General features: G+C 40.6%; 1 protein-coding gene across 1 annotated transcript; it reads left to right on the top strand.

Annotated features, from left to right (window-relative positions):
* The first annotated feature begins 1,623 nt into the window (after positions 1-1,623).
* Positions 1,624-13,419, top strand: patz1 (POZ/BTB and AT hook containing zinc finger 1). The gene is given in 8 exon segments (XM_032548931.1): positions 1,624-2,104; positions 2,106-3,007; positions 4,448-4,511; positions 4,594-4,614; positions 4,616-4,766; positions 5,937-6,101; positions 8,582-8,739; positions 8,741-13,419. Coding segments are annotated over 8 exon segments (2,115 nt in total). The 5' UTR covers positions 1,624-1,771; the 3' UTR covers positions 9,062-13,419.
* Positions 13,420-13,712: the final 293 nt, after the last annotated feature.

Below are 13,712 nucleotides of genomic sequence, written 5' to 3'. Positions count from 1 at the left end.
CTTAAAGCACCTGTTTGTACATTTTCAGATAATCCCTCGAGTCTTTACTTCAAATCAAAGGGCTTGAATTGCACTTGCTCAAATCCTGTTCAAACATGCATTTGTCTACAGTGAAGTTGACTGGTTTATTCAGCTTGAGCTGAGGATTACAGATGGTACTTTGCTGTGACGCTGCATGATGCAGAGAAGCCCTTCCTTTCAAACCTTGGAAATAATTCTGCTTCTGAAACTGGCTTATTGTGTGCTTGGGCCATTAAATGGTATCCACTACCAGCTCCTTTCCAGCCAGGAATATTTTAATACCATTTTTGAAAATGGGGCTTTAAACAGTTATCTAAAACTTGTCAACACTTGTCAGCAATCTGATTTAAATCTTGTTACTGAAACTTGAGAACTAGAATTACTGGTAATACAGTTGAGGGTTGGGGGGAATAAAGGGAACTTCATACAAGTGTGTATCAGCAATGGAAATTTGATTTATACAGAGCTGGAAAGCAGTATCGGGTTATATTTAACCACATATGCTTATGTTTAATATTTTCAGATCACACATTTATATCAGATTATCACAATAAATACAAGGAGATGTTTTCAAATTGTTTTATTTGGGGATAAAAAGCTATTGAAACCCAACCTGACCCATGATGGAAAAATAATTCACCCCTGCCCCGTTTAAGCCACTTAACACTTTGTAGGTTCACTAGCCATGCCTATGATTACTGCAGTGCCCATTAAAGGAAATGGTAAAACTTGAACAGAACCTTTTCCAAAAATAAACCTTGTGGTCAGATTGAAATCAATTCAAGAATAGACACAGCACCAATGATATCAGCCTCAAAGGGCCACTAAAGCCATTTTTGAGGCGTTGTGGTCTATTCATGATGAACTTGAGAAAACATTGGAAATTACTCAACACTTAGGTAATTTTTTTTTTTTTTGCATAGACTGCATTACAGTAGTTCAATCACATTTTATTCATTTTTTTTCTTTTAACAGTTATGAACATGCTTACAAAGTGTCTTCAGAGACGTAAGGTCCGCTGCAGGAGATCCGTCCTGCCCACAATCAACAATGCATGTTCATTTATTTAAAAAACGAGTTGTCTTTAATTTCCCATTGGCATTAAAGTATTTTCGAATTAAATTTTAAGATCATCCCAAGTCCCACACTAATATCAAACCTTCAGGAACCACTTGCATAATATACACTTAAAATGTAAACTCTATAACATACATATGTTGCTATTTAAGTGCAAATGTGAGCATGTTTATTTTCACCATCTTTCCTATGTGCCTTAATTGGGTACCGTGTTCATTTTGAAGGCGTCTGTAGAGACAGAAGGAGGGGGGTCAGTTTGGTTGGGGGAAGTGCTTTAAAAAACACACAGGAAGAACAGAGACCTGCGTGTTAATGTTTAACCTGAAAAAACATAAAAATCCCCCGCGGTGCAACGCCTCGAAGCAACCAACCTTGAACGCAGCAAACACGAAAACATTTTTATCTAGTATAAAACTACACGAGCATTTATAAACCAAACAAGAGCCACCCCCACCCTTTAAGAAAGCAGGGCCAAAGTTCACAGGAAGCTGGGGGGCTGCCATTTTTCCCCTGCTGCTGCTAACGTTTAACGGTAGATGCTAAAGCGACGGGAGGGGCGGCTGGTTCGGGCTTTTCTAGCTAGCTGGCCTCGGTGGATCGAGACCGTAAAAGCGTAATCTGTCAGTTCTCCGTCGGTCGACGCCAACGACCGTTGTTGTTTGATGAATTCGGTATGGAGAAGGTAGCGGAGCCGTCTTGGACCTCTTCGTACACCTACCAGGTGAGCAAGCACAGCGCGGAGATGCTACACAACCTCAACGTTCAGAGGAAAGATGGAGGCAGGTTCTGCGACGTGATCCTGCGCGTCGGCGAGGAGAGCTTCCCCGCTCACAAAGCGGTGCTGGCCGCCTGCAGCGAGTACTTCGAGTCGGTGTTCGGCCGTCAGACAGAGGGCGAGGGCGACGCCAAGGAGCTGGAGATGCACACGATCAGCCCGAAAGTTTTCAAAGACATCCTGGACTTCGCTTACACCTCCAGGATCGTGGTTCGGCTGGAGTGCTTCCCAGGAGTTGATGACGGCTGCCAAGTTTCTGCTGATGCGGTCCGTCATCGAGATATGTCAGGAGGTCATCAAGCAGTCCAACGTCCAAATCCTCGTCCCAACCACCCGGGGAGGAGAGGCCAGCCTCTTCCAGGCCGCGGGGGCCACGGAGCTGGGTTTCCCCGTGGCTCCGCCGGAGCTGGTAAACGGAACGGGTATATTGTTAAACGGCCAAGGCTTTGTGAACAGCATGCAGATGCATTTGGACCAGAGCGGAGACACGCCAGCAGTGCTGCTGGAGGACGGCTGCGAGTCGTCGGTGCCGATGCTGGAGCCTGTCGAAGGACTTTCCATGTCCCCGTCGGCGGAAATCACGGGGAGCATGTTTCATCACGACGCTGGCTCTCCTGGATCCAAACGAGGAAGAGGGAGACCGAAGAAAGAGGCTGTCCACTTTAATCACATGAACCAGAAGGACAACGGACAGCTGTTCCCCTGCGGGGCCTGCGGGAAAGCTTTCACAGAAGCGTCTCGGTTAAAGAACCACGAAGCGCAACACGGAGCCTCCACCGGGGGCGTCCACAGCCTCGGAGACGGCCTGTCAGCTCCGGGGGGTCTGTCTTTACTATCGCAGTCCGGGCTGCTGGAAAACGGGGTGCAGCTACCCGGAGGACTGGCGCTGGACAACAACCGCAAGCGGGAGCGGACCAGGCGGCATGTGGGTTGTGACATTTGCGGGAAAGTTTTCCGGGACGTGTATCACCTGAACCGACACAAGCTGTCCCACTCCGGGGAGAAGCCGTACGCGTGTCCCGTGTGCGGGCTGCGGTTCAAGCGCAAGGACCGGATGTCGTACCATGTTCGGTCCCACGATGGCTCGGTTGGCAAACCGTATGTGTGCCAAAGCTGTGGGAAGGGTTTCTCCAGGTGAGTTTGGACCCCACGGTGAGAACAGCTGCTGCTGGTTCCTAGAGAATTGAATGTTTATATAACCAAGAACCAGGGCCGTGTAAAGTGTTGTAAATTAATTTTAAAAATAATCCAACTCCAGTCACTGACAAGCCCCCACATAGAATAGCTTGACACAATTGTAAGTAAAAAAATAGTATCATGAAGCCCACATTTTGTGTTAGGTGATATTTCTGAATGTGTGTTATAAATAAGGGAATGGAATGGCAGTATTCTTTCAGCCAGTTTGCCAGCAGTGCACAACAACATGTGGGGGAGGAGCAGCGCTGCATTAAAACTGAGGTTTCATTAAAATGCTGTTAAACAAAAGAAAATATATGATCTAAAATCCTGCATCCCTTGTTTGTGACATCAAGCAGAGTCCAATCCAGCTGCAGTAGGGATTTCTTCATTAACTGAGGGATGCCTTCACAAGCTCTGTATAAAAAACTGTTTTAAAATCATTTAGGTCTCTGTCTCCAAGATGCCTTCTTTCATTTTTTTTCTCAGTTGTCCTTAGAACCCAGTGCTCTGCATGTTTTAGCTGTTTCCCTGCTGCCAAACACCTAACTTAAGTGAATTAGTGATTAATTCACTTAAGTGAATTAATCCTCCGCAGCACTTGGTTGCGCTGCGGAGGTAATGCAATCATTTAAATTTGCAGAGAAGCATCTGAAATGTGAAGGACAGCAGTCCAGGAGGACAAAGATTTAGAATTGCTGCCTTTTTTTTTCACCTGTTTGATCTGCAGTTAATCTTATTCAGAAGTGTAAACTAGTCTCCTATTTTAAAATCCATTTTCCAAATATTTATGAAGCACATTTAGAAAAAAAAAAGCAAAAACATTTGTTTAACCAAAGTGCTGTACTGTACTAAAAAAAGATCAGGCCAAGAAATAAATGAAATATAAAAGAAAACTAAAGCAGAATAAAACTCACTAGAAAGATTGCAGTAAAATTAAAACGGAAACAACAACAAAGCAACTGACTCCGTGTCAAAAAGCCACATGCAAATAAGTGTGCTTTTACGAGACTCAAACACAGGAAAGAGGATGCCTGTCTAATATTTAATGGCAATCTGCTCCATAATTTTTGAGCCAACTGACTGATCCCAGCATAAATGAATTGCTAGTTGTGAGAAGAACATGGATTTTATCTCCAAATTATGTTTAAAGATTACTTTTTAGATTGTAAACCTGCTGTAACTAAGGAGACCTGTTTGTTGTATTTGAAGTCGATCCGTGGTTTACAATAAATTTAATTAGGGTGTAGAAATTCATCAGCTCCTGTGGAGAAAACACAATCCTGTGCGAAATTGTGTTTAACATTTATTGTAGATGTCATTGTAATCTGCAACAATTGATGCTGTTTTTGCAGTAAAAATCACACAAGTTTCATATTTTTTGCACTTTGCTTACAGACCTGACCACCTGAATGGACACATTAAACAAGTGCACACGACAGAGAGACCCCACAAGTGCCAGGTAACCATCAGTACTTATTGTAAAACCTTCGAGTTTAACGGCGACATGTGAGTGTTTATGTTCGCATCTCTGTGTGCTTCAGATTTGTAACGCCTCCTTTGCGAACAAGAGATCGCCTCCGGTCGCACCTCGCGTGCCACGAGGACAAAATTCCCTGCAAAGTTTGCGGGAAGTTCCTGCGAGCCGCATACATGACGGACCACCTAAAGAAACACAGCGAGGGAACTCACAACTACTGTGGCATTTGCAATAAAGGTAACTGTTACGAAAACCTTGAACGAGAATTCAGATTTACGTCAACTTGTTGGACTAAATATGGAAAAGGAACCGCTCAAAGGTGTTTTATTCACTTGTTCCAGAAATAGACTCTGTGTATTGTCTCAAGGTTATCAGAGCTAAAATTAATCAAATGTCTAAAAATACACATTGAAGGTTCTTGTCAAATGACTCCTCACTGTGGTGCAGAGCAAATTCAACTTGATACATTCTTTCTAGGTCTCAAGCAGAAGTTGCACAAGTTCTGCTTGTCTGATTCATGATGGACTGTTTTGTGTCTGAATCTGTAAAAATCATGAATGCCACAGAATTTTCTTCATTTTCATAAAATCTGTCTGTATAAGATTATTTGAAAAAAAAAAAAAGAACATCAAGGAAACTGTGGGTCCACCTTAGCATTTGTTGTTGGATTTCCTTCTCCTCATCTTCTGTGAGCTCAAAGTGTTGTCGTCAGTCCCAGACAATTTGCTTAGTTGGATTATAGGTTTTATTATGACTTATTTTGTCTCTTAGTGCATTTTATTTATTCATAGGGTTGGAATTTAAGTTAACAATGTCATGCGTTGCTTGGAAGATAGTTGGTTACAATGTCATGAACTTTGCAACATTTAATTTCCATTTACAACCACAAATTTTTTAGATTTTATGTGACAAACATAAAATGGCACACAATCTAGAACACACACATGCCCTGGGAGACTATGCAGACTGCAGGCTGGGATTCAAACCCAAGACCTTCTTGCTGCGTATAAACAGTTTCACCAACCAGTTCACTTCTTTTTTTCCCACGTCACAATAATGCAGTACTTTGTGCTGGTTTGTTGCATAAAATCTTTAAAAAAATGCATTAAATACAAATCATTATACAAGTTTGTGGTTGTATTGTGATGAAATGTAAATGCTTTTGCTGAGCACTGTATGTTGCAGTCAGAAGCAGAGCTACGTAGCTCTGTGTTGGTGACTTATTTAGGTTTGGTGGCTGGAGGTTTGTTGTTTTCAGTTGTTGGTTTGAACCATTGTTGAAGTCTGAGTTATTCCAGACCCACAAATCAAGAAGTTAGCTTGCTGTTGCTGAAGGAACCTCTCTTATAGCCAAGGCTTTGACTGTACCGAGCAACTGCCTTGTTCTTTATGTGTTTTTGGCCTCAGGTTTCTCCACTGCGTCCTACCTTAAGGTTCATATAAAGACACACCATGGCTCATCACTGCCCACTTCTGCCACAATGCACACCTTCCCTGATCCAAGGGGGGAGCTGCAGCTCCAGATGCACAACGGCACCCCTTACCAAACGGGACGCCTGTGCTCAGTGGAAGGCAAGCAGTCGCCCGCTCGCCTCCTACAACCTCCACAGCTTGTTGTCATGTTTCTAGCTGGCACTGGCTACAGAGAAACAAGCTGCAAGCTCGCCGTGTATTTTAACTTGGGCACGCCTCAGATGCTGCTTCCATGCTTTTTATTTTAAACATTCACCATCGCATCTTCACTTGCCAAGAACAGTGAGAACATTTTCTGTACTTTATGTCCAGAACAGTTTTTTGTTTTTTTAAATGTCCACATTAAAAGCTGGCTTTTACACTGCTGATATCTTGCAGTCGACTGTAAATGGGAGCTGGAAAAGTATTGCAAACACTTGTGGTCATTTATCTGGACGGCAGAAATAATGACACCACTCCCTGCATCCACTCATAAATAACCCCCCCACCCCAAGACTTGTATTTTTTGAAGGGACAATTTACTTCTTGCTAAGTCAGAGCTTAGATTATGCAATAAATTGATTGAGAACATACAGTAGGAGATTATTCAACATTTTCTCTAGCGCTGATTTAAATGACCAAGACGTGTGTCACATTCGCCTGTGTGTGTATGTCGCTGTCCAGCATGGCTATGGCTGCTGAGTTAAGTATGTGTTTCTGCTTGGCTGGTTCATGAGCAGTTCTTCACCTACGCACATTGATGCATGATCGTCCTGGAGTGTGCTCCATATGCCCGTCCTGGATTCACTGGCGACATTTCTGCAGGAGAAAACCCACAGCATAGATGCAGCACACCGAGAACCAAGAGTCACAAGTGGACGAAAAAAATGAAGCATAGACAGATTTATGTTCATCTATGTGCATTTACACAAAGCGAGGAATTATAAGGATTATCTTCCTTAAAGGTGCCAAGATAATTGTCCAGTGCCTTGGAAAATATTCCTACTCCTTGAAGCTGTTTAGAATTTATCACAAAATTAAAGCTACAATAAAAAACACTTATGTGATAGACCTGACACAAAATAGTGCGTGATGTGAAAGAAAAATGCAAAATGTTTTTGTTTTTATGGCCCCCTTACTCAGTGCTTTGTAGATCCACTTTTCACTGCAGTGGGTGCTTTTACAAGTGGCTCAATCTCAGTCAGCTTGGTTGGAGAGCATCTGTGAACTACAGATTTTCACCTGGATTTAGGCCACTACATGAATATGAATATGCTTTGATCTAGAACAGGGGCTTCCAAGTCCAGTTAGCAGGGGCCGGTGTCCTGCAAGCCTTAGATATTTCCATTACAGATTCAGATGATTGTACTATGTTCTCAGTATGCCATTAAGTTTTGCAGTGATTTGGCAATTATTCGTCATTTGTGTGTTAAACTAATGTAAAATCCAAAACATTGAGAATGTCCAGCCTCATAGTTTTCAGGGTGGTTGTTGGTTATCCTCCAAACATCATTTTGACAAAAGGTTTATTTTGGTCTCATGTAAAACCTTCCCTATGTTGGCTGTGTGTCATACATGGATGTGGCAAACTATAAAACAGGACTTCTTACTATTTACTTTCAAAAATTGTGTTCCTCTTGGTACCTTTCAATAAATCCCATAAAATCTTTATGGTGCTATTTCTTGACTAATGTTATCTAACAAAAATACAGAGGCCTTCACAGAACTGAATTTATACTGGGCTGAAATTACTCCCTGATGAAGTCTACTAACTAATGAATTGTGTGCAGAACACAGTAGGTCACCTTGGATTTTATTCAGAAGTGTCACAGTAAAAGGGGTTGAGTACAATCAGTCGGCTCAGTTTACAAGATTGTTTTTTTTTGTTATTATTTTGTAACAAGAAAAAAAAAATCATGTAGTATTCCTTCCACTTCCCAATTATGTACTACTTTGTGCTGGTGTGTCACATAAAATCCCGATAACGTACACTGAAGTTTGCTGTAGGGTGTCAAAGAATGGCAAAGTTCATGGGGCATTAATGCTTTTGCAAAGACCTGTTGATAAAATTTGTAGCTCAACGTTTTACTACAAATCCCTTGAATATTGAGTTAACTGAAGCAGCAGGTTTCGGGGATTACTCTCGTCTTCCTTTGCAGAACTACCTGAGGAGGGATTGTTGCTGTTCGGACAATAACTCACCCATGGGACAATAGTTCATATCAGAGGGATTAAATATGTGAAAACACTGCGTTATTTGTGCTAATCGGTTTAGTAAATGTAAATATTAACAAGAAAAAATTATGGTACAATCCTGCAGGAAGGTTTGGGTGTGCATGGAGCAAGCATGGCTTACTGGTTAGATGGAACGGCATAAATCCTGTTGGATTCTGAGGCAACTGGGCTGAACTGCAACCTCTATTTGCCCCTTAGATGTAACAGCTGCTGCTTTAAATTGGCTGTTTGATCAGTTCCTTGAAGTTAGATATGCGACAATCTGTTTTTTGGTTTTCACCCATGTCTCCTAATCCATGTCTCCCTTTGTCTCCTATTTCTGCTGTTTCATCTTCTCTCTGCCATCTGTGCTGTTTTCACCTCAGACGGGCAGGAAAACGCCGGCAAGTGTCCCCACCTGGAGTCGGAGGAGTCGGATACTTCGCTAAGGGAATTGTCCAACGTTGACGAGCTTAAGTCTCCGACCAAACCCGACGGACCGGAGCTTGAGATGCCCTCCCTCGCCTGCAACGGGGCTCCCACCTGGGATTCTTGGCTCTCCAGATGCTTCTAAAGCCAACGGAGACCCTGAGAAGAAGTTTATCTGTGGGATCTGTGGCCAGGCGTTTCGCACCAAGTCCTACCTCAACAAGCACCAGCACCGAGTTCACAAAGCTCAGCGGGCCCACGGGGTCCCGGGGTCTGGCTTAAGCGAGATGGCACCATCCCTAACATCCCCGTTCTCCCCCCAACAAAACATGTCCCTCCTCGAGTCATTCGGCTTTCAGATAGTCCAGTCTGCCTTCGCCTCGTCTCTTGTGGATGCTGAGGCAGGTCAGAGTGGAATCGACTTTGGAGGGAAGTAACGGTTTCTCGGAGGCTTTTACAGGCCGCCGTTTGGTCTCTTCATTCTTAGGACAAAGCCGGGTTGCCCACAGAAAACGCCCCGTGTTTGGGAAAAACTTTGCCTCAAGACTACTCTTTTTGTTTGTCTCGTTGCTTAACCTGCATCCAGAGTTTTTGTCAGAAACTGCCATTGAAGTCCTACTTTTCTACTTTTTCAGAGGATAAAAAGGGGTGTGTTCACCATTTAAAGTTTGTGTGTAAAGAAATGAGTTTTTTGTTGGTTTTTTTTCACTGATGTCAGTCTCTGAAGGTTATGTTACATTTCTTTCTCTGATGGTTTTATTCTGAGCTTTCTCAGCTGCACAAATATTCTTCTCATGAGATGACTTATTGACGTTACCGTTAGGTGTAGTTGCTAACTTTACTCACTTTAGCTGCTCTCGCCAGCTTTAAAATGGATCCTTGGCCATCCCAGCAATTACAGATGTCTTTACCTCAGAGCAACAGCAGGGCTTATATTTAGATTCATATAAACTTTTTTTTGTTTTCTAGGTGGGAATTTAAATTGGCTTTAGTTTTTTTTTTTGTTACATTGTGACGATGAAAAATACCGAACAGGCTGACACTATTTGAGAAAAAGAGATGCATCACCCAATCGGCTCATCACCCTGGTAAAGATTCAAAACTAACCTTAAAATAAATGAATCTGTTATTGCAGCAGCACTGAAAAAAGTGAAAACAAAAGACTTTCAAGTGGCACACTTATTAATATTTCACCCAATAGATTCTCCAATTACTTTTTTTAAACCAATTTTTGGTGCCTAATTGATCTCCTAAATAACGAAAAATGAAATACTTATTCTAGCTCAGGTCAAGTTGAAAACTGAACTGTTTTACCATTAAAATGTTAATGGGAAGCTAAAAATACAGTAAAGTACTCCAGGTAGTGGGGAAATGGTTTCTACGAGATCCATTCAGAATAAATAACATATTTCCAACGTCTTATTTGTGAGTAAAACACACTTGCATTGATATGAGTTTCCTTTATTGGTCCCACATGACTCTTATTTCAGAACAAACAACTCAATAGGGTTCACATTTTAAACTGTCTTTAGTATCTGAGATTAGTGTTTAGCACAAAGAAGGCAATTATTACTCACTTGTAAACAGTGTGTATATAGGGAAAGTGAAGTCTTAACTTTCAGTAAGAGGACAGATCTTTGGCTATTCCCCTTAACACAATCTCTCTAGGCTGTTCAGAGGTCAAGGTTCTCTCTTATGCTGTCTTCTCTTCAGCTCTTCCCACGACGTTTCTGTAGGATTTAGGTCTGGGTGACTGAGATCACCATGGAAACAGGCAGTCATGTTTCAAATGCATAATTTCTGTGTTCATTTGATTTGTTTTGTTAATCATCATGGTATCTCAAAGAGTTCATGATGCCAAAGTTTCTAGGCCCTGTAGAAGAGAGACAGACCCACAGTATCACAGATCCTCCACCATACCTTTATTATGGAGTGTTTTTTGCTTTAAAGCTTATGTTTGTCATCTGGTCTAAGCACACGGTTCAGGTTAAAGGAACCAACAGAGTTTGACAAACGTTGAGTTTTGGCAAGATAAGAATTGGTCCTCGTTCACCTTTCTTAGCTCCAGTTGTAGTTAAAACTTTAACATAACTCTGACTTTTGGTGTGGAAAAGCAAAGATTAGTAGCTATTTTTGTAGACATTTATAGACTTCTGAAGATCAACATATGTTGGACGTTTTTCTCATTTTGCAGAGCTGTTAAGAGAATTGAGTCTGTCACATTGTTTATATATCTCAGGACAAGAAGAAGTCTGAAGTAAATGTCAATTTATGATAATATTACATTAGTTATAATAAAATATTTGTAATTTTTACTGCAGGCTAATAATTGCATCATAAGATATTTTGTTCATTATTTCTAAAACTGAGTTGGAGGAAAGAAAAACAAACTTAAATATTTTATTTACTTAGTATTGAGATTAAGCTGCTGTGATGCAGATGAATTTACATTAAGGGTTTTCACTCATCTGTACCAGGACTGCTGTATATTATGTTTTCAGAAATATCAGTTTTTAAAACACCCTCATACAGTTAAGAAGCACTTTTCAAAGGGATTCTCTTTGTTTATGTTTTATGTGCTCATTAAATTGTTTAAAAGGAGAAAAAAAAAATTCATGGAAGAAAAGTCATGGATTGATTTAAATTTAGACAAACGTGGCTAGAGTTTGTTAAATGGACAATGATCTGACTCTTTTTAATATCTCCTCTCTATTTGATACTGCTGAACCAGAAGTCCTACTTTGATCACATTTCTTAATTTCATTAAAACGCGTCCAAACAGAGGAGGAGACTAAAAGAGGAAATCGGGGATTCGCAAACCGATTTAAATAGAAGGTCTGGATAATGTCGGTCTTTGTGTTAGTTTCTTGAATGAGTTAGATGCATGAAACGGGGACCAAGATCAGGTATATTTTCCTTATGTATTTTAAAAGATGTAGATTATATTTTAATAACTTATTCATACTCTGAGTTTTGTGGTGTTTTTCTTTTTTTAATTTACTGTCAAAAATCTTGTTTTATTCTTGTGTTTTCACTTTTAATTTATGGTAAACGGAGGCGTGAATATGTGTGTTGTGGAAGAGGTGTTGGGACGCTTCGCCGAGGGAACGAGTCGCAGCTGACAGAGCCACCTGGTCAATGGTTTTACACCTTCATCACATGGACTCTTCCTCTTCATCTTGTGCTCAGAGCCGTTTGTGCTGCATCCTGTTGCTATGGGTCTCTTTACATTAGCGGCTGCTTTCTTGGGTTGGATGTTACACGATTGATTCTTAAGTGATGCGTTTATGTGGCAGAGACAAACAAGCAGTTGATCGAAAGCCTCTTTTTATGGGGACATGAGGAATTATGCAACATATTTTAATGGGTATGCTTGATTCATGTCAAAGGCATCAAACGTTTTGTAAATTAATGGTTAAAATCGCATCCAGTCAGTTTATTTTCAAACCCTGAGTTTGGTTTATTCATCACTCAAAGCTCAGCAGGAATAAAAGCCAGTAAACATTTATGTTTTAAGTTATTTGGCTCTTCCTCAAAAGCACCTGATTCTACCGCATTTCTGGATTTATCTAATTGCTGCTCCACCGCAGCCCTAATCATAACTCGCCTCCCTTACGTTTTCCTGTAAATATTTGAAGCTGAAGTACAATGAAACGTTTTGAGCACAGAGTTTCGCTCTGTGATATCCGTACGGTTGTGAAGCACCCACTAAACTCCACGCATCGAATTTATTCTCATATTTGTTTATTTTTGTTGAAGACGTGTATTGCGATGCAAATCAGACTCAGTCTAGCAGTGAAGGGCTGATGGTGTGTGTATGTGGTGAGTGGATGATGGATCTCAGTGTATGCTGTTAATTATTTGTGAGTATTTTAGTACATTCCTATATTATTTATGGTTATATTGTGATTGTAACAAGTGTATATACCTCCCATACACGCACACACCCCCACCTATACACACTCTCTCTCTCTCTTTATAAATATATATATAAATAGATAAATATATGAACCGACCTGTTTGATCTGTGTTTGTAAGTGGTGAGTTTTGTACATATTATGGTTTAGTTTCTTGTGTTGTTGGGAGGGATGTTAAGTTATGGCCATCTGAAGTGTAAAGTTCAGGCATGCAAGCTGAGCTGGGGGCTGAATGTCGATCACTGGTTGGTGGCTGTAGTCGTTTATATTAGTTACACTGAACTATCTATCACGTTGCCGTGGTAGCGCTCACACTGCCAGCTGCTCGACTCTTTGACCAAGCTTTTTCTTTTTCTCTTTACCCATTCTGCACTGGTATTTCCTCATTTAAAGGCTTTGTTACATTTACTGTTTAAAACACCTGGAATATGCTGTAAAGAAATAATAAACCTTTGTTTTAGACATTATTAGGAATATATGACCTGTTTATTCTTTCCCAAAATTGAATTATGACATTAATTAATTGTTTTGGGTTAAATGTTTTGCTTTCTGCTTTTTGTCTGTTGCAAAGTGCCTTCCAAATACTGATTGTGCTCAGCAGTGGATTAATAAAAATAAAATGGTCCTTTTTCTTTTCTAAAGGGTAAAAATTGTACAGAGTGACTTGCATTGACACTTTTGTATAAAAAGCGCATTGTACTCGACGGGATTGCTCTTAAAAACACTTGAACTTTGTGTTTTGTTATGACGTCTGGACATATTTCATTATGAGCTTACTTTTCTATAGATATTTGTTTTTGTACTCTGTTATTGAGTCTCGTCTCAAATTCTTGGTTTAGAGATGAGAATCAAATAAATTGCAGCTGAAAATCTCCAAACATTTGTCCTGTGAATATTAAGTAGTTATTTTGCCTGAACTTTGATTATGCCACTTGGAAGCTTTCATTTGTTCACTTTATTTGTGGTTTTTTTTTTTTTTTTTTTTAAAGACACTCAGAGCTGGACTTGCTGTTGCACACTGGAACATTGTCATAGTCTAAAAAAGGTTATCCTGGTGACAAAATTGTTGGGAGAAACCTGAGAGAAATTTGACTTGTGTACATCAGAGGCGCAATATTAGTCAGAACTAAAGTAATTCTACCTCAATTAATTGTTTGAATAACAAGTAGTG

This window comes from Xiphophorus hellerii, chromosome 20 (assembly GCF_003331165.1).
Source record: "Xiphophorus hellerii strain 12219 chromosome 20, Xiphophorus_hellerii-4.1, whole genome shotgun sequence".
NCBI classification, from domain to species: Eukaryota; Metazoa; Chordata; class Actinopteri; order Cyprinodontiformes; family Poeciliidae; genus Xiphophorus; species Xiphophorus hellerii.
Note: the sequence above shows the minus strand (reverse complement) of the source record. Positions and strands in the feature narration are given on the sequence as shown.